Here is a 22,125-nt window from a genome sequence, read left to right on the forward strand (position 1 = left end):
GTGGCTTAATATATTGCATTTCCATGAACATCTCTCATACGGCTGCACTAACATGCAAGCATTCCAAGCATTGGTGCAGTCCAATTGCATTAGATTTGGTCATGCAATTGGGAAAAACACTCAGAATTAGCCCACATTGTTGGTAATTTAGATCTAGCCTCAGCCCCCACTAGAACCGCTAACAGAAAAGTGGCTCCAGTATGACTAGGGTAATGTTTAAAGAGCCCTACAGTCTATCCGATAAACTGCTTCTGCAATTACGGAATGACACAAAAGACCTCCGTTTTCTAAAGTACCTTGACTTTTCCTGCTTCTTATGAAGACTAATAATTTTTCTCTTAATTAGGTTCCATCTGCTGTTCTCATCTTGAATTCTAAAGGTTATAGTTATTACTATATTCATAAAATCACCCAACTGTGTAAGAGAACTTCAACAATAGTTTTAAAACCAAGATTCTCCATTATGCTATATCCAATAAACTATCTGTAGCTAATGGGAAGGGAGTTGATTGCCAGGCACAGTACTGTAAAGTCTTTTCCTGCTGTATCGCCTTGCCATAGTGTGAGAGGGGGTGGTGAAGGGGGTTTGCTATGAATTGCAAGCAGATCAGAACTAAGGCTGACTGTTGGGAAATGAAAAAGAAAAATGTCCAAATTTCTGAAATGCCTCTTTGGGAGAAGTGAGGCTCACTGCGAGAAGTGAGGTTACAGGGAACCAGGCAGAGGGCCTTCTCTGTAGTCGTGCCTTCCTGTCAGATGTCAAGGAAATAAACAACAATCTGACTTTTAGAAGACATCTGAAGGCAGCCGTGTTTAGGGTAGTTTTGGCTGGGGAAACCTAACCAGATGGGCGGGGTAGAAATAACTTCTTATTATTATTATTATTATTATTATTATTATTATTATTATTATTAATTTTTTGAGGAAAAGCTCAGCCTTGCTTAGTGGAAGCAGGAGTTTTGAATCACTTGCAAACTTAGCTAAATTTTTTAGGTTATCAACATGAGTTTGTAAAGTGAAGGTAAAGTTATATATACACGGTATATTTATTTAAAAGGATTTCAACATTTGCGCAAGCCCATATATTGTTTGAAAAAGAGAATCTCTGTGTAATAGACTGGTACTTTAAGATGTGTTTATTTGACTGTGTGTTGCCATTTGATCATCAGTAACCACAAAACCATACTAAAATCACTGTATTCATGGGGATAAATGTTTGAAACATTCACACACCAAATTATCTATGGACGTGTGTAAACTTTAAGAAGGTAGATTCCTGTGTTGTTGGTTCCCCTACCACCACCTTGACTTGACCACATGAGCAGAAAGGTTAGTAAGTCTTGTTGACTTACTCATAAATCTAAGTTGTGTATTGTAACAGGTAAACAGTGGTGTTTGTGGCTAGCATAAACTTAGTTATTTGGTTTATTCAACGATTTATTGAAGCCTGGAATTTATTAATGCCTGGAATGGGATTTAAACCAGGATGCCCTTGGTCCAAAGTTTATTCCCTTAACATCACTATATTTAAAATTATCTCTCTGTATCAGACAGCTTCTAAAAATTTGATTAGCAGTAAAGTGTGTGTGTGTTTTGGTGACTTCATGAGAACTGTTTCAACAGTGCATCTTGTAGTAAAAATAATAATCACACTTAATATAGATGGGGGATGTTGCCATTGACACTGGCCTATAACTTTGTTGCGATCAGCATAGTATCTTAGATTCTCTTTCAACCCCCCACCCACCCTTTCAAGAATCCCATGATTCTCGAACAGTGTTTTAAATGTGCTTGAGATGTAAGGAGAGAAATCCATCTTGGAAACAGATTAAGCTCTTGGTTGTTGAACTGAAATATGGGCGTTGGGAGCACCGATAGCATAGCATAAGTTCAGATCAGTGATATATGTCAGCACATCAGCCTGTGTAAGTCATGCCAGAATAAACGATCAACGTGTTTGGCAGAATTAAGTGGACCTGATTTCCTACAAACAACTCTGTTTTGATTATATAATAACCTTTCTTATTTTTAGAGTTTGTTAACTTTGTCCCCATTACTTTTTTGTCTTACAGCACTAGCACAGCCTCTGTCACCGTGATGGAAAGGGTTATATAATGCAAGACCTTTGGTTCTTGTGCACAGTATATCACATGGGGCCTTGAATTCAGAGACCAGTTGGGTGCATGCACAGTTTCTGAATCCCTGGGTGAAACCTGAATGAGTCGATCCAGTTCATTGTGTGGAGCTGGTGTGTCATATCTGACCATCTGCAGGGAACAGGTAAAGGTAAAGGGACCCCTGACCGTTAGGTCCAGTCGCGAATGACTCTGGGGTTGCAGCACTCATCTTGCTTTACTGGCCAAGGGAGCTGGCATTTGTCCGCAGACAGCTTCCGGGTCATGTGGCCAGCCTGACAAAACCGCTTCTGGCGAACCAGAGCAGCGCACGGAAATGCCGTTTACCTTCCCGCCAGAGTGGTACCTATTTGTCTACTTGCACTTTACGTGCTTTCAAACTGCTAGGTTGTCAGAAGCAGGGACCCAGCAATGGGAGCTCACCCTGTCGCGGGGATTCAAACTCCTGACCTTCTGATCGGCAAGCCCTGGGCTCTGTGGTCTATACCACAGCTCAGGAGCAATAGCCTATTCTAATACATTTTTTTTTTACTTCACAAGATTTATATATCACTTTGATTGTAGAATAAACCTCAAAGCCGTTTATATGTCCATTTGAATGTAAAATACTGTATTTCATCTGGGAACCCAAAGCACAATTTTAGCATTTGTGTATAGGATTTCACATGGAAACTCTCATATTTACGACTGACACATTTCCATGTGGAACAGCGCTCTGCATAATGAGCAGGTCGACCCTGTTCAGGTACTGTCCAAACCTGCCCCATGTCAGTGGAAGTTGGGCATACACTGTCGGAAATAGAGGGAAGGCTTTGTTTATGAAAATTTGTCTTAAAGATGGTATGTGGTTGATGAGTGCCAGCTACCTCCAGTTAACTTTCTAGTTGATTTCTCTCCTCCCCCCCCCATTGGTCCTTACCTCTGTACTTGCTGCAGTATGTTCTGCGCTGGACTCCTGCTCACTTTGGCATGGCCACATTCATACTTGCCCCTTTGCATTTTAAGTGTGACAGATGATATTCCATTCTATAATGGAATATAATCCGTAAATTGTTAGGTATAGTCATACCTCTTGTTATGTTCGGTTTTCAGGTTGCGTCCCGTGGCAACCCGGAAGTACTGGAAAGTGTTACTTCTGGGTTTCGCCACTCGCACATGCGCAGACGCTCAAAATGACGTCATGCGCATGCGCAGAAGTGGCAAATCGTGACCCGCGCAGATGCGGGTTGCGTTCTGCTCATGTTGCGAATGGGGCTCCGGAACGGATCCCGTTCGCAACCAGAGATACCACTGTATGCAAACAGATCTGAAATGAGGGTGGGAACTAAAGCAATACATATATTTCAAATCTGGGTGTTATTTGTTCAGATCCAAGAGCTACGGGACACTTTGAGGGGTTTCATCTAAAGTGAAAAAAGTTGCAGATTCCTCATGTCTCTTAGCTTTGAGACGAAGCTGTGGACTCACATCCATTTACTCTGTGTTCCCACAGCTGACTTGGGAAGCTTTGTGGACACGACATTAGCCACAATCCATATCATGTGTCTGTCTAATGGTTTCGTATGAAACACTTCCCCTTAAACCAGCTTTGATGCACATTGAGAAAAAAAGAACTATCCAGCTGTATTTTAAGCAAGTAATATGTGCACAGCCTAAAGCTCTATACCTCTCACCAGAAAATCTGCTCAGGAAGAGAAGGTGGGCAGGAAGGACTCTCTCAGAGGTATGAGCTAGCATATAAGCATTTATATTTTGAATTAGAATTCATTTCTTCATGCTTCTCACATAGCTTTAGAACCCATATTATATTACTTAATCTAGTAATAATAAAAGGGAATGTTTATTCTTGTGCAGGGGGAAGAATGCTGATTCATAGTTGGTTGGTCAAATGATACTTGTATCATTAGAAAACAGAGTGGTGTTAAGAATCCCTTCCCTTCTGCTGGAACCAAAGCACCTGCTCATTTGAAAGGAATAAACTAAACTACCAGACGTAATTGATTGTGTGAATCCTTTGTTTCTCTGCCCTTGTAGTTAATGCTCAGCATAATGTCAATGGACCTTGCATTCTTTACTCCGTCCTGGTTTACCCCACCTTCGCATCCACAAAACAAAATGGGGGAAAATATTACATAGGTATGATGCCAGTTGCTAAATGGCATTTATGGATAATAATGGATTTAGAGAACAATTTCCATATGAGGTTTTCACCACTACCAATCTCTTTCATTGACTTGAGAGAACGGAAAATAGATATAATAGTTATTTTTGCAAGCTAGGAACTCTCTTATAGCATGTGCACATAATATATAGTTTTTAATAATAACCTCTGCCATATAGCATAGACTGGGTTTGGAGCGAAGACAACCAGATGAAACTTGGCTTTGGCTGGAGCAGAATCAGCCAATTTCAAGGCAGATTAGTGTCAGTACAGTGTAACTGGCTAAGGGGGGAAATGAATATTTAAGGAGAAGTAGAACAGATCAAGAACGGGAAAATCTGCATGAGGTCACTTTTATACTGGACACAAAATATTTTATTTGGCTACTAACTTTTCTGATTCTTCCATAATTCTAAGCGTCTTCATGTGCTGAAGACCTATCTTATTTGTTTTGATTTCTGACAGCATAGATGTGATCTGTGGCTTTTCTGACCTAGAGTCTTCTCAGATGATTATTTCAATTTGCTTGTCTACTTTGTAGCTAAGACTTTTTTTTTAAAGAAGTGAGAGGTGGAGGGCCATTGTGTGTTGTTTCCCTTCATTTTGCTCAAATATGTAAAATTGCCTAGTCCTCCGAATTTGTTTGGTTTTGATTAACGTCTTATTTGTTCAGTGGTTTGCCTGTTGGTGTTTGCCATCACACAGCTGGCTGCTCTTAACTTTAGACTATCTTGGATCTGACCCATCTTTTCCTTTGTCACAGATTTGACAAAGCCGGCAAGTCTCAAAAGAAACCAGCTGGTTAATTCTTGTGAAGGACAGCTCCCACTGCTGTCACCCAACTGTAGATGTTGGTATCTTCATATACCACCAAACCTTCTGAAATGTGCAAGGGTGCCTACAAGATTTTCTAGACCTGGTGTGCTGCACGACTCAGACTTTACGATTTGGCTAAAACCACTGAAAGGTGATAGCAGGCTTTTTTTCCTCCCCAGGCAGTTTATTAGAATGGTGCCTACATTTTATTTTTTGGGGGTATTATGACTTATTGTGACGCTTGTTCTACAACAGCAAATGACGAAAGTTACTACTTCCTGTATCCACTGATGGCAATGCAAATGTGGAAGAGCTGCCTTGCCAGTTTTTAAGAAACGATGGCAGGTTATTGAGCTATAGGACGGGGATGGCTAAATCCACAATTCAGGGGGTTCATATTCCTCCCCTGCAAATTTTCTCCTCCCTCTTCAAAAACCTACCAATTTTAGTGGAAGGTGCAATTCTTTAAAAAAATAAAATAAAAATAAAGTAGAAACAGTACTCCCTGACTAACTGATTATCTTGTTGAGCAGATACAGGATTATAACCATCTCTGCTCTGCCGATCTGCCCATTTTGGCATATAAACCATATATACATAAATAATAAGAGGGCACCTTTGTGCCTGTTTGTGTTTATATGCTAGCGACAGTATATTATACACTAATGTATGGTGTGTATTAATGGTAATATATAAAACTAGATATTATCAATATCCTTCACTAGGTACCTACTTAAATTTGTACTGTGTAAGGCAGCTGTTATGTCCTTATCTAAGTTCACTTCCCAAATTAGAAACCCAGATGCCAATTACTCTCTTTCTAATTCCACCTCCGTTAGTTTTCCTAGAATGACTCAAACTTCAAGATTTTAAGTACTCCCTCTGGTCAGGGACTCACTGGATGGCACAACCCATGCCTGTTTAAATATCTTGCCTAGGAAGGAATATTAGTAACCAGAATACAGTTCTTATAATATTCTGGGTACAAGGCAGTTTTTTTTTTTAAAAAAACTTTTTCACAACTTTGTGAAAGGACAGCTGGGACGGCTCCATAATTTCCACCTCCCAAGCCCATCTGGTCAATCTCTCTGCTTAGGAGCCAAGATGAATAGAGGTTGAACAGTACAGTTGGTAGGCCATGCTTGTACAAGAACCATGTCCATATCCTTAGACTTCAACAACTGAAATTCATCCAGTAACACAAAACACAAGCTCTGGACACAACTTTAAACTGATCTGTTATAATCTTGGCATCTGTTCTGTAGCAGATATAAGCAATTTTATTTATAAGTGCTTAGAAAATGTGAAGGAGTTCTCAGGAACATGCATATCAGGGTTGGAGAATGCCCTCAACCATTTGGATCAGCTCCACTAAAGGCACTCTGTGTAACCAGTGAGGAATTTCTTTGCTGCCGCCACCACCACACAGAGTAGGGCTTGATAATGAAGTTCTAACTGCGTTTTGTGACAGTCATATTCACAGAAAGGGTTTTGCCGCTTACATGGAAGGTATAGACTGGAAGATTCCGATGTAAGCAACAAGTTCATAGTGACAGCTGCCAGTGAGCACTCTTACAGCCGGCACACAATTTTATAGCTTTATAAATCCCACTGATGTCAGCTGAGCTCACATTGGTTCTCTAAGAAAGAGGCTGCTGTTTAGATTTGCTATTTTCTTTCGTGCTGGCGGAGAGGATGCCGGCGGTTGCAGGAAGAGCTATGAAGCTGCCGGTAATCTTTTTCATTTGGCAAGTCTGGTTTTGGATACCAGAAAAACCAATCTCCCTCACCTATCCCTCATGTGAAAATGTTTGGTAATTAGGATTGAGCTATACCTGACAGTGGTTAACTTTTATTTCTTAGGAATATTTACTATTACTTATTTCTAAGTAATTGGAACTAAAGGCTGTACACTTCCTCTCATATGCGTCTTGTTCGTATTCAAAGATAAGCTCTCTCTCTCTGTTCTCTCTCTCTCTCTCTCTCTCTCTCTCTCTCTCTCTCTCTCTCTCTCTCACACACACACACACACACACACACACACACACGAAAATGGTGAGTTGGTAGAGAGTTATTTATGATCTCTTTCATTGCTTTGGATAATGTCTGGAGCAATTCTTTGTATCCTCACAAGAAATAAATATTAAGTTTACATTTATTATGTGATAGCAACGTCACTGAGAAAAATTCATATAAGCTAGAAGGGTGTTCAACTATCCTCAAAAAGTATTTTCTTTTTAATCTATAAATCTGTAACTCACAGATTCTGAAATCTAACTTTACAGATTTGTTTAACAGCCCATAGCACTACAGGATTTTAAATAGACTACCTATATTCAATAACCCTTAAAAAAAAAATAAAAATGAAGGGGTGGATCATCTGTGCATTGTCATAATGCGAGGAGAAAAGATACCAACGTTTTTCAAGCAAATTCTGCTTCAGAAGTGAAATTCTTTGCTGTCACATGTTATTACCAATGTTGCTTTAGAACAGAGTGTGCTTGCTTACATGAAAAATGCCTTGATTATTTTTCTGAGCTTTCAGGATAACAAAAAAGGCATTCAGTTTGAGAACCGAGCTGTGTTCTTAGAAGGCACAATGGGTATGATCCTGCTTCTGTTGACATCTGTAATATTATTCCTATTGACTAGTAGAGCTATGATTTTTTATTATTATTTTCTTACAACTTGTTTTGAAGCTGCCTGATTTGCAGCTTTGAGGTCTCTGGCAAGACTTCAAAAGAGCAAATATCTCTTCAAGTTAAGCAGTGGCTTGTGACATGTATCCATTTGCATTCTTAGTATATTTGATAATTTTCTCTATGTATTCTTGGCAAATTGTTACTTTTTTTGTTCTGCATTTTCTGTTTCCAAATTTGAAGCACTGTTCTTTTGCCAGGTACACAAACTTTGTTGACCTAGTAATTACAGCAGCCATCAACCAGTGCAGAACAATTTATGGTATAAAACAGAATTAACTTACATATTGTGTGCCTGATAACTTTTTTATCTTTTTGCAGTTCTCAAGTATTGTTATGAAGCAGAGAATATTATGATTACTTTACAGTGTAAAATTTAAGGCTTGACACTGTCTATGAGAAGGTTGAAGGAACAAACAGGATTACTTTGGGGACATCGGAAATGGAAATAAGCTGATCTTGGTGAAAAAACGTTTTGCTTGGAAGCGGTGGGAAAGTTGTGTGATGCTTGTTACTTAGTGAACCATCTTGCAAGTGTCTGTGAGGACTGGCTAGGAGCTTAATATTTTTAGCATGCTGACTTCCACTTGCTTATTGGTCATTTCTGATGCAGCATTTTAAAGGAGTGGAGCAGTTTATATTGTCTGCCACTATACCAGAGCGTCTACCTTCCCTGTTTAATCAAATACCAAGTGACAAGTATAACTTCAATGTCTAAGAAGGAGGCTGAGGTTATTTAGAGCTCCTGGCCAAGAAGATTGCATAATGTTCTTGGGAAGGAGAAATCGAGCACCACTTCTACAGATGTAGTCTGACATAATTTCACCACTGGCAAGTCACAAATCTTTGATGGTAAAAGAGTAACTGTGTGTCTTAAACTATTGGTAGACAAAAATTTGCATGTCAGTTGCACTGAATTGAGTTCTCTAGATTTCCCAAAGAAGTAACTGCAGCATTAACAGTGAAAAATCACAAACAGAAAACTGACTGTTTTAAAATAACAAATAGAACTTCATCATAATGATTTCTCTGATTCAGTTTTGGAGAGGTGTATGAAATCCTTGGGGAATGACTATAGTTCAGGGTCCCAGGTTCAAGCTTTGGTGTCTTCAGGTAGAATAGGGAAAAGCTCCTGACTAAAATCTTGGAGAGCTGTTTCCGGACAGAGTAGAGACAGTACTGAACTAGATGGACCAATGATGTGTTTCAAGATAAGGCAGCTTGCTGAGTTTAATCTAAAAGTTAGGTACATCATAAAGAGTTGACTTTATGAATTTTCTTTTGCTCATAGAAATCCTGAAAACATATTTGCGCAATTTGCCTCCTGCCAGGCCGGAAACGACTCACCCACACTACATATTCCATCGTGCTGGGTGTTCAGTAAAACGAATGTCATGCAGGGTGGGTTAAGCACCTGTTCTTATTTTGTAAGCACATAAGTGTTCGTACACCCCTCTTAATTTGCTTATTCTCATGCCATACGTCTGGCAGATGAAGCTGTTTACAGAGTGGATTATCTCCCTGGGTTGTTTTACGCACACAAATATGCATTTCCTTAAGGCCTGAACTCTGTAGCCTAATTTATACGGATACCCTGCCTTCTTCATTGACACTTGAAACACAATGGAGCGAAACACACAATTGATGTGAAGTAGCATTATACTGTTTCAGTATTTCAAAGTATGTGAATTCAGATGATGAAAAGAATGAGCACATTTGTTCCTGTTTCTCAGACAGGGACTTGCACCTGACAACTTTTACACCAGATTTTTTTTTTTAAAACTACAATGCCTATTCATTGAAATGAAGAAACTATTTGACAAGGCCAGACTGGTACCCAGGAGATGCCTGAGACCCAGAAGAAAAAGTGACAAAATATTGTGTGTTGTTGTTTGCAGCTCCCAGCCAAAGCCACTTAAATGTATCATCAATGTTCTACAGTCCTAGATAATATTTTTCTCTCATATGTCAGGCCTTTCGTGGCTTACACCTAACTACACCATCTAACATAGATCCTTAGCTATGGATTACCCAAGACAGTTACAGACACATTGACTAGGTCAGGTTAGTCTCTACACAAAAAGTCAAATGAAAAGATAGCAACATTCAAAATAGAATAGAATATAATTTCAGTCTCTCACGAGACTCTGTTCCTGACCTCATTCGTCATACTCCCAACAAAGGGAGGCTCCAGTGTGAAATTGCTGAGCTGGGATTTGTCAGGAAATTCTGCTCTATTCAAGCTTAATTGGGACTCTGCATTTCTTTCTCATTACAGCTGTAAAATTAAAACAGTATAACTAGAAAGATGGTATTATTGCAGATATTACGGTTGTGAATGTTCACCGTTTCTTCATGTATACATGTGCGATCTGCATAGAAATGTCAAACTGCTAACTAGTGCCTTTCATGTCGTCTGGTATCCACCATTTTTATTTTATTGTATGCATTTATTTTAGGGGAACAGACCTACAGGAGGGCTAAACAGGGAGAGGCTGGTTGGCACTATCTTGCCTGGCCTGCTCTCCCGGACAGAAATGAATGTTTGTTTTGTCTGCATCAATTGGAGAGTTGGGCTGATTGCATTGTGTGGTATTGTTTGGTTGCTGGCTGAGTGGTTACAGCTGGGATGTGGGTGTGGTCCAGAGCCTGCTTAAGGACAGGCTCAGCAGTAGGCAACCCTTTTGGGTCATGATTTTGGTAAGGTGCAAGGATGCCCTCCCTGTCAGCGAGGATACAGAATTGTAGCCTAGGCACTGTGGACATTAGGCCTTTGATTCTTCCCCAGGGTGAGAGCCTGGGAGGGTGGAGGTTTGGATTGGTAAGCATTTCTTCTGAGTAAGGGACACTGAGAGGAGTGGTGGCATTAAAATCTTCTCCCTGACAGTGTGGGATGTGCCTACTACTGGGCCTTAGTTTATTATCTGTGGCCCAGATTTCTCAGTTGTATTTGGCAATGCCAGATAACAGTGATCGAATAGGTCTGTGTGGGCAGGTAGCAGGGACTTATAAAGATTTTGTTCTAATATTGACCATTCTAATTACAAATGGGATCTGGGACATAGCCGGCGGGGGATGAGATCTTTGGTATGGTTGGAGAGCCCCAGGACGGTAATTCTGGGTAAATTAAGTATCCATCGAGAGGATGAAAACTTTGTAGCGTATACAGTCATGCGTACTTTGTGGCAGGGTGAACTGTGAAGCAGGCTCATTTTGCAGCTTGCGTTGCATCCTCTAGTAGCTGGCCAGCAAAGTTGTTTTGGAAGGTCAAAAGCATGAGTAGGCAAACTAATGCCCGGGGGCTGGATCCGGCCCAATCGCCGCCTAAATCTGGCCCGCGGACAGTCTGGGAATCAGCGTGTTTTTACATGGGTAGAATGTGTGCTTTTATTTAAAATGTATCTCTGGGTTATTTGTGGGGCATAGGAATTTGTTCATTTCCCCCCAAAAATATAGTCTGGCCCCCCACAAGGTCTGAGGGACAGTGGACCAGCCCCCTGCTGAAAAAGTTTGCTGACCTCTGGTCCAGAGGTTACTGAATCTGACTGTGTGAGAAGGGCCTCCATTATGACCAGTTGTCTACACACTTTGAGGCTAAAGTTGCCTCAAAAGTTGTCTACACACTTTGAGGCTAAAGTTGCTCGACTTCAGAATGATCTACAGTCTGCAGTTGTTGCAATTACAGATGAAGTACCCAATGTCTGAGGGGATGGTTTCAGCTTATACAGTCCGCTGATGTGGGCAAGGTGGCAGTGGCTGTATGCCCCAACCGTGTACCCTCTTCACCTCATACCTCTTGGCTTATTAATCTTTGAATTCTCTACCCACTCCAAATTCTTCAGCATTGCAGATCAGGGATTAGGATTGCTTTTCCAATAAAAGCAAGAAATAAACCTCCAGTTTGTAAAGAGTTGATACTTTCCCCCCTGTACTTCTCAGCCATAGAACATTTCATAGTGAAGGAAAACCCACTCTTCGTTATACTGCTTCCTCTGAAATTCTATTGAGGACATTGCTTCTCTTATCTAATGTGTATTAAACAATAATTGGAATGGTATCTTTTCCTCTTCCTCTTATTGCACGTATTTACAGATAGTTGAAGAAACATTAGGATTTCCCTGTTATTGAATGCTTATTTTGCTGTTGCAGTATATCTTTCCCACTCTGCACTTAAAAATAGTAATTCATAAGTGTAAACAGATAAAGGTATCTTCAACCCTGGAGACGGTTATGATTATAAAAGTCAGTTTTTAGTTTATGTAATCAGCCATGATAGTTGGATGGAGAGTGAAGGCTCATTTTGTGAACTGCTATCACTGCAATCTAAGAGGGTTTTTTGGGGGGTTAAAGTCTTTGTTCATGGCAGAAGAAGAAAATCCATAGCAATAAATCACTGAATACCAGGTGCTCTGTTGGTAGGGGAAATGATTTTCTCCACTTGATCAAAGAGATCAGCTTTATAGTGCAGGAAAGGCCTTTCTTGAGTACAAACAAGGGCGTAAGTTGCATTAGAGCTTCTACTGGACCCGGTTCAAGGTATTAGTACTATGTTCACACGCCATTTAGGGTTTGTCCTTAGGCTTGCATCTGCCAAGATCAACCATCTCAGACCCTTTGGTTGGCAGGGGAGGCTTTTATAGGTGGTGTCACTGCTGGGTGTTGCAAGTGCTGACCCATGACTAGGCTGCCTTGGTACTGCTTCCATATATATACTGCTGTGCTTGTGAGGTGCACTGAGAAACCAGAGGGTGGTATCAGTGTGCAAGTGTAAAGTGGGATTGAGTTGAGTGGTGGGGGAGTGTTATGTTGTATCCGGGAAGACAGCATGGTGGGTTGGCTGGAGCACTGAACAAAACCATTCCACAGGGCAACATTTTTTTCAGGTATCACTTAACAGAAATAACAAAGGAACGTTGTTGTTTTTTCCTACCAGGACATGGATTTCATAAAAAGTGTTATTGGATTCCTAATTTGGTTACCCCCAGATGTTTGGTGTACAGTACCTCTAAATTAATTTGATGAATAAAACTGCAGGTTTTGATTGTTAAAAAAGTGATCACTTGACAAAAAAGCACACTGTATCAATTAAAGGGAAGTCTGGTACTGTGATGTACTAGTGTTCATTTCCTTAAACAATTTTCTAAACTGGTTATCTGATTGCCATAACTTTATCAGTTATTAGGTTTTAGAAGAGCACATTTATTGTGAAGGGATTTAGAGTACGCTTATCTTTCCTTTTATAAAGCTGGGAATGAAAAATTATCTTCATCTAGAAAGCTTGTTCCAAAGGGTGGGGGTGTATTAAAAGAAGGCAAAATTGACAGTTGTTCTGTTCTTACAGCAAGCTAAATATAGCTAATTTTTGGCTTTCATTCAAGTTACTTAAGGTTGAGTAACTTGTTTGATTAATATTTCAAGATGGTCCTATAATGGCTGGGTCAGTGTGCATGTAGTGGGTGATTTTTATTATGAGTATTAAGGGACAAATGTCTCCATGCATTAGAAGTCACAAAATGTAAAATCAACTGTAGAGGTCTTCTGCAAAATTCATATTTGAACATTCTTGCATCATACGCAGTTGCAATTAATTTCACTGAAGATCCCAATAGAAGGGAGAAATTGCTCTCACTGCGTGTAGGAACTTGGCATGCAGAATTCCCTGTAGATGTCTGGGATTCAGTAATTTTGCTTCCCCTTCTATTGTCATGGTGAAACAGCTTTGGAGAACAAGATAAATCTAATGCCTCCTCTGAGCCTGGAGCTGAAGAGGAGAAGGAACAAAACTTTCTGCCCCCACAGTCCAACAGGTTGGCTTAAATGTGAGATCTGGTTTTTTTGTAGAGCCATGACAAACCTCTGATCTCCAACTGGAAGCTAGAAAAGGAAGGTGGAGATTTGTGCACCTGCCAGATACTCCAAGTTCAAAATGTCAATTGAATGTAAAAGCAAGCTGATGGTCTTGCTTTGCTTTTGCATCCAGCGGACATTGCGTTGAAGGAAGAAGCAGAATTATGTAGCTTTGCCTGTGCTCACAACAGACAATCAGGGTGCATGTTACTCACAAAGGCATCTCTGAGCTAGATTGGGAAGGTGAAACTGTCTAGGTTCACTCCATACCCAGTGGTTACTCCAGATTGTAAGTGCCTAGAAGGCTCTGGCCTTCTCTAGCTACTGTTGGGGGGCAGGGACTTGTTTTCTGCCCTCTTTCCTCCAAGATTTAGTCTTCATTCTGGAGAAAAGAGCAGGAATTTTTCTCCTTAACTTGTGCTTCATTTCAGACACTAACTACAAGTTCAGGGACAAGACCATGTAACTTGGTGATGAGAATTTTTTGCTTGGCTCTGCAACTGTTTTTGCATAGTGATGTGGTAAGGATAAATATTGTGTGTGTGTGTGTGTGTGTGTGTGTGTGTGTGTGTGTAGTCTGATTAGATGTACTAGTTATGAATTTTTGTATGCAAGAGATAAGTCATCTGAGAGATGTTTTCTCTTTGATTAACTACCCATGTCTTCCACTGGACAGACCAATGAAAGACTCTAGTTTCCCATTTTACTGTATTTAAGGATTAATGGGACATGGTGTCATGCTTTGTCAATGGACAATTTTTCATATTAACATTTTCAAAGAAGAGAAAGTGTCCTGTGCTGTGGCTCTTTACCATTTTAAACAGGAATGTCCTTCAAAGTCTTTTCCAGTGATGCTTATAAATCAAAGTGAGAGAAATGGTACATACTGAATTTAAAATTAATGCATTTTTAATATGCAAGTAGGCTTACCTTTTCTCTGCCTTAAGCCCATCAAGATCAAACTCAAGCAGGCGTTCACATCCACAATTGAAACTCACCAACCTTTTTCTTTAAGTTAACATTGGTCCAAACTCTCCCCACTGCTTTTGTCAATAGATCTTTTAAAGGCAGGCATTAAAGTGGAGTTTGCATTAGTCTTTTTCTCCCAACAGCTTCAGGCCCAAGGGCTTCTTTTAATAGGCATTAGTAAGGGACCAGAATTGAGTAGACGTTTGTGAAGGAGACTTGAAGTTTGGAACAGAATTGTCCTTTATAGTTTTTCCATGGGGGGAAAATCTTCTTATGAGAATAAAGGCTTTAGACTAATCTCCTTCCATCTGGAAAATGGAGAAGCCAGAGGTTGTTGGCACCAGGTCACATCCCTTATGTAAACTGTCAAATTCTTTTCATATTAATGGCGTATTAGCTTAAACCCAATGAAGGTGGTTTTCATTTATCAGTCTTATTTTGTGTTTCTTGCAAAATTGGATGATATTGACTGATGATATGTGTTTCGCGGTCCAGTTTGCAAAACAATTTCTCTTGTTTTATAAATTTGTTGACTAGAAGTCACATTATCTTGGAGGTTTTTCCCCCCTTCTCTCCCCCCCCCCAACTGACTATTATAGCTAATTAACTTGAAAGGAAGCTTTAGACTGCTATTCCATGCAATGAAATGGTCTGTGACATATGTAATCTTGGCACTGCAAAGTCCTGGAAGTATGCCAGTATTAAAATATGGGAGATGTGAGGAAATTAGGCGACATAGAAACTTAAGCAATACAGTTGATTTAGTAGCATTCCACTCCACACACCCCTTGCTAATTTTGTCTTGCTAGAAGTTTGGTTGGGGAAGTAGGGAGTCGATGTTTTCTTGTAACTGACCATATAAAGAGACAGTAATTGTTGATGCCTTGAGTTAGACCTTTTGATAGATAATGTAAGGTTCAGAGAGGTATACTAAAGTTTACTTGGTCTTGTTCAAATGCGTGTTCTGCAACAACATTTAATGGTGATAGTGGTCAAATGTGCATGGAATACTTTGTAAGCACAGGACACAGTTGAACCTCTTTGGCTTCCTTTTTGCTCACTTCCATTATTCATTCTTTAGTGAGAATAAACAATTGAGACTGCTGGCATTTTCAGCTTACATACTGCTCAGTAATCACTAGAAGCCGGTATAGCACAAGCCAGTCTTTTTGCAGTCTTCTCCCCTTGCTCAGGAAACTGTAGCAAGAATCCTAAGGCCAGAAGTTTGTTAGTTTTTGCTCACTCACTTCGTCTCTGCTCGTTCCTAGGTTGGATGGAAACCAGTATAGTTTTAGGGAGGTTTGTACAGCTTAAGCTTCACTGGCTTGTTTTGCCTCACTGTGACTAACAGGCGGAGAGTTTGCTCAGGAAACTATGGGATGGTTTATCAGTCAATGAGAAGGAAGAATGAATGGTCCCGAAAGATGATCAAAGCTCCTGGCATCAGGTTAAGCGACACATATTTTTACACTTGGTTTTTGTCATCTTAGGGACATTGCTGACTGGAACATATTAGCGGCAGTTTTCCTTAAGTAAGCGTTTCCAATTGATGATGGTGGGAATGTGCTTTCAAACAATCTCGCTGCTTGTGTTACACCAGATTTTCTGTTAGAGTGCTGAGATACTACGGCAGTGGTGATGAAAAGGGGGAAATGTAGTTGTGGGGCAGAAAGATGTTGTTATGCAGTATCAATGCAAGTTGTGAAACAGCAGGTTGCTCTCAAATTCTTTGGTAGCTGATGGCTAAGCTACGTAAATATGGATGTGAACTGGACTTAAAGTTGCCCTTGTCTTAATACCCCCTCCCAAGCAATGATAGACACTGTACCATTTGAACTTTTATTCTCCGATCCTAAACAAGTGTTCTTAGAAGGCAGTCCCTCTGATTTCAGTAGGTTTTAGTTTTGTGTATGTGTCCTTAGGATTTCACTTCTAGCATTTCATAGAATTGGCAAGGATCCCGAGGGTAATCTAGTCCAGAGTTCTGGAGGTGGAAAGTGTAAAGGAAGTACAGAGTTCTGTACATTGGAAAGCTCTGAGATCTCTGTGATGAGTGCTTTTTAAAAAATAAAAATAAAATAGGAAATCCAGCTTCCTGCCTACTCAATGTCAGTGCCAGAATACATTTTGCTGATTTTTATTAGACATTTTGTACTTAAGAAAAAAATGCATCTATATTAGCAATAAGCAATACTGGAGTCAGGTGCTGTGTATATTACAGAGAAACCGTGTTTCAAACTTGCTTACATCCCTTTGTTTTTTTTAAACTTAGCTTTCAGGCTAAGAATACAAAATCCTATGTGAGAAGCAGCTCTCTCACTGTGAATCTGGTTCCATTTCTCCACAGCCCTTGTGACTTAAACACACATTAGTTGGGTCAAAACTTGAGTCCCCTTTGTGTTTTGTTGAAAATCTCTAAATCTGTACTCTTGGACGAATGTTTTTGTCATTGTGGGTTTCTATTACCCCATGGGTTAGATACTGCACTTGTGTCGGAAATTCAGTTCACTCTTGTGCATGTGGTGAGTGCAGATATTTTGTTTCATATGCATGTTGTAGAAAGCCCCAATTTTTGTTGGCAAGAGTGGTTTCCATAGCATTCAGCAAAATACAGTAGATCCGTCTGTTTCTGTCACATATGATGCTGTGAATGCTGAGTGCACAGGATTGATGGGATACCTGGGTGAAGCAGCTTTTGATGGAGATTTGATGCAAACAATGATTTGTGACCTGGTAGCTTTGATTCGGCTCGGGCTGTATCAGATGCTTGTGGAGCCAGAAACAAAGTGAGGAAGTTCAGAGTGGAAGCCAGCAGGGGGTGCCATTGCTAGTTAAAGCCAGGTACTGTATGAATATAATACCATGAAAGAACAAGAAACCTCTTACAGTCAATTTGTACTCTGTCTACCCTTTTTTTGTTAGATCAAACAGCTGCCGGTGAAACATTTTCAGTTACGCTTTCCATCTCCAAAAGAAGCAGGTACAGCCCTATTGTTTAATAATCTGTGGCTGTGCAGCAATCGGTGGAGAATGCAGCCCAAATGTGGCAACGCCAGTCAGTCATCTCTCTTTAAAATCCCTTTCAGTGCAGTTCTCTTTGTGACAGCCTCTCCCACAGAGGTTTCCCTTCTAGATGTTCCAGAGATGGGCAGAAAAGGGAAAAAAATTATTCTTCAGGGATCCAGAACAAGTTACCAGATGGGAGTATATCCGTTACATTATGTAGCTGCAAAAGAATGTCAGATCTTTCATCTCTTGGGAATAAGGTAAACCTCTTACACTGTACGGGAGGAATGCTCTGAGTCCTCTCTCTATGCTTGAGCTCCACACTATCTCCCTGTGGATGTGAGGTTACGAAAGGTGTTAGCAATTTGATCAGGAAAGTTCCACTGAATGATTACTCAAGCTTATTTTTGTAGCCTGGGGGATACTGTCTGGTTTATACGCTATTTGTTTAGGTAGCAGATAACTTGACCATATTATTTTTTTTTAACCATCAAAATGAACAAAGCCTTCTTTCATTCCATTTCTTGGAGACTATGCACTCTTCTTCTTCTTCTTCTTCTTCTTCTTCTTCTTCTTCTTCTTCTTCTTCTTCTTCTTCTTCTTTCTTCCTTTTGGTAAATGATATGGGTGTGGGAGGAAATGTTTTACCCTACCAAGACAGCAAGTTATCAGCACAGTGAAAAGTTCACTGGTTATGTGATCAGAGCTTGAAATCACAGTGAGGATTATCAGCAAGAGCCTTGGCTTGAAAGCTTGACCCAGTGAGTTCCACTGCTCTTTGCCCCTTTGCTGGATTAAGAGCAAAGTGAAGGTTGCAGAATTTCACACTCTTGCAGATGTAAACAGAAGCAACTCTGCAGACTGTAGGGTTTTTTTAAATGGAACTTCATGCAGAACTCAACTTGCCATTACATGGCAGCAGCGTTTGGTAAGAGCTGCTGCTGCTTTCTTAATTTCACCTCCTTGGGTGATTACAGAGGTCCAAGAAGGAAATTTGTGGAGAGCTGCATACAGAAAGAGAAGAGAATTTATCGAAATATTCCTCACACACATCTGTGGAACACTTACACAGACTCTTAATTGTAGACATATGGTTTGTCAATAGCTTGCTGTTGAAAAAAAATAGTTTGCCACTGTTTATTATGTTTGGATTAATATGTTTATTACACATACTTTTGTGAATTCTGCTACTTTTGCAATAGACACAAAACAGAGCCTAACCTCAAAGAGTTCCTCATTTTCCTACTCCTGTTGAATTAAATTATTGCATTTGTACTATTTTAATACTGCTTTTAATGTACTGATAAAATGCATAAATTTGGAAAGCCTCATTATTTTAATATTGCCTTGAGTCAAGGAAAAAGGAAGCTGTCTTAATACCAGGTCAGGCCAGTGGCTCAACTTTCTCTGTACTGTTGATGCTGATTGGCAAGAGACTTTTCTAGTCATACCTGGAGAAACCAGGGTTAAACCTGGGATCTTTTTGCATGCCACTATTTTCATTTCCCTATTTGAGCACAGACAAGGGATGACTTTTAATGGATCAGAAACAAGTAAATGTTTCCTTGTAATACAGCCAACAAAAGAAACCACAAGCCCTGATTTCTATGCAACCCTAAACCTTGGGGCTTGGTTTTGTTTCTTCTGCATGCTAGTGGGGAAGAGCAAAGTGTGCAAGTTGGCCCATTCAAATTATACTACTGACTTGCTTACTGTGACAGCCATAGTGAATTGCCAGCCTTTTAAGGAAGTGAAAAGCACACAGCATCTCTGTAAACTGAGAGGTCAACTTATTGCAAGAAGTACGTTTTGCAGCCCTGTTTTGTGTCCATTTTAAACACCACAGTTTATCAGCCTTATGACATACAGTGGTACCTCGGGTTACAGACGCTTCAGGTTACAGACGCTTCAGGTTACAGACTCCGCTAACCCAGAAATAGTACCTCGGGTTAAGAACTTTGCTTCAGGATGAGAACAGAAATCACACGGCGATGGCACAGCAACAGCAGGAGGCCCCATTAGCGAAAGTGGTGCTTCAGGTTAAGAACAGTTTCAGGTTAAGAACCGACCTCCAGAACGAATTAAGTTCTTAACCCCCATGCACCACTGTATTCAGTCCAATGTTCAGATCAATATATTTCATTTGACATAAAATTTAATTGTAAAAGCCATTGATCATGCCGAAAATATAAAAACTTTAACAGTTGAGAACAATTCGTAATTTTTTTAAAATAAAAATGACTAAATCTGTAGATTTAATAAAATAACCCATTTCCGTACCATTCATCTGCCTTAAAAAAATAACAACACTAATGCAGTTTTGCTACTGCTGCAGCAGCAAATGTAGATAACTTTGTTATTTACAGACCATCAGCAAGTAAATACTCTTTCTCTTGGTAGAGTCTATTCTAGAGTCTATTGTTTTATAGTTTGGGCTAAGTCCTTTATTCTGATGCTTTTGTATATAACAGCTCTGGGGAACCTGTGGCTGTCCAGGTGTTAAAATAAAATCCCCATTATTCCTGAGCACTGGTTTTGCTGCTTGGAGCTGATGAAGTCTAGCAGGATATTGAGTGCCACAGATCACTTATCCCTAGTACATAGGATACCTGTTTAAAGAGCACTTTCTTCAGGGCCCAGCTTGTGCAGATTCAAAACCTACATGATGTGTAACATTTTTGCTAGGGCAATAACTGAAATAAAAAATGTTGGAGAGAAGATTAGGGAAAATCTTGGACTTTCTGTGATCTTGGTTTATCGGGGGCAAACAAGTTCATTACAGAATTGCTCACAACTGTTTATTCATAGCCACAGATTAAAAATACTGATGCATAATAATTCAGTTAATATTTTTAAATGCATATATAACAATAATTAAAGCAAGGAAGGAGGTAGGAACTATAATAAGTAATATTTTTAAAAATTCTTTCCCCTTTAATATTGCTTTGTCAATAGTCTGCTTGGCTTATTGTAAGTAATGCAAGTCATTATACAGTGGTACCTCATTCCAGAGGTCTGTTCTTAACCTGAAGCACCACTTTAGCTTATGGGGCCTCCTGCTGCTGCTGCACCGCCGGAGCACGATTTCTGTTCTCATCCTGAAGCAAAATTCCTAATCTAAGGTACTATTTCTGGGTTAGCGGAGTCTGTAACCTGAAATGTATGTAACCTGAAGCGTATGTAACCCGAGGTACCACTGTATATTCTTCAGTGATATTTTAAGGGGAAATTAAAAGAAATAACAAACCAGCTCACATCAAAGTGATAGATTGCCTGACCTCCGTTAGGGTGCCATGGCATTGCCTCACACAGTTCAATCGCTGAAAGTTGGTAGATCACAGTGAATCCAAATAACATGGGCTAATGTTGCATCTGGGATATTCCCATGACATGTTCCACAACAGCATCCTAGGCCTATGAAAGACTTTCAGAAGACAATTGGTAAGGGGTATGTATGCTTATTTGCCTAGGTAAAGGTACCCCTGCCCGTACGGGCCAGTCTTGACGGACTCTAGGGTTGTGCACTCATCTCACTCTAGAGGCCGGGAGCCAGCGCCGTCCGCAGACACTTCTGGGTCACATGGCCAGTGTGACATCGCTGCTCTGGCGAGCCTGCACCAGCGCAGCACACGGAACGCCGTTTACCTTCCCACTATGAAGCGGTACCTATTTATCTACTTGCACTTTTAAGGGTGCTTTCGAACTGCTAGGTGGGCAGGAGCTGGGACTGAAGGACGGGAGCTCACCCTGCCGCGGGGATTTGAACCGCCGACCATACGATCGGCAAGTCCTAGGCACTGTGGTTTTACCCACAGCGCCACCCGCGTCTCTTATTTGCCTAGGCCTGGCCTATTTCATAAGTAAGCCTTGCCCATTTTGTGTGCTGTGAACATGACATGCTGAGCTCTTCAGTGGAGTAAAAGTTTCTCTGTACATCCCCATTTAAGGTTTGATGGTTCTGCTGTATGTTTTTAAAATAGTTCCACGTGATAATGCAGCTAGTTATCTATGTGTTTTAGTAATAATGAATGATTAAAAAATAAAGTAGGTGCCTCTTTTTAGTAATAGTGTTAAAAAAAAAATAGGTCCCTCTTTTTTATTTCCTGTGTTTCCTGATTTTTCCCATAAGCTAGAAATTGCTCTGAAAACCCCCTGTTCTCCTTTAGATCTAAATGTCTCTAGCATAAATTGCTTGTAGATGGAGTTGAAACCAGTCTATTTCCATTGTCTGAATAGAAATAGGCACATGAATGCCACAAATTAATCAAATCCACAGCAAGAATAGAAAGCTCGCACCCACTTACACGTCTCTGAAAGCAGCTTTGAATTTGAAGGAAAGAACCTATCAAACGTACTTGAAAAATGGTGAGTTTATGAAGGCAAGTGAATTGAACGGCTTGACTGGACCGGTATGCCACCATGTGTCTGGGAATGGAAGGATAGCTGTGTGGGTAGAAGACAAACAGTCTGTGAGATTTTCTCCTGAATGATC

At 40.2% G+C, this 22,125-nt stretch overlaps 1 protein-coding gene across 4 annotated transcripts in view; it reads left to right on the top strand.

Annotated features, from left to right (window-relative positions):
- EFNA5 (ephrin A5) overlaps nucleotides 1-22,125 on the top strand; it is a 222,679-nt gene that overhangs the window by 54,961 nt on the left and 145,593 nt on the right. For 2 of the 4 annotated variants that reach the window (XM_077936152.1, XM_077936153.1), the window contains exon 1: nucleotides 17,643-17,893. The exons of the other annotated variants lie outside the window; for them this stretch is intronic. In XM_077936152.1, the coding sequence (XP_077792278.1) occupies nucleotides 17,658-17,893 (236 nt within the window). In that variant the 5' untranslated portion in view covers nucleotides 17,643-17,657. Of the gene's footprint in view, nucleotides 1-17,642; nucleotides 17,894-22,125 lie in introns of those variants that run through there. 4 annotated transcript variants of the gene reach the window in all.

Source organism: Podarcis muralis, chromosome 11 (genome assembly GCF_964188315.1).
Source record: "Podarcis muralis chromosome 11, rPodMur119.hap1.1, whole genome shotgun sequence".
NCBI lineage: Eukaryota > Metazoa > Chordata > Lepidosauria > Squamata > Lacertidae > Podarcis > Podarcis muralis.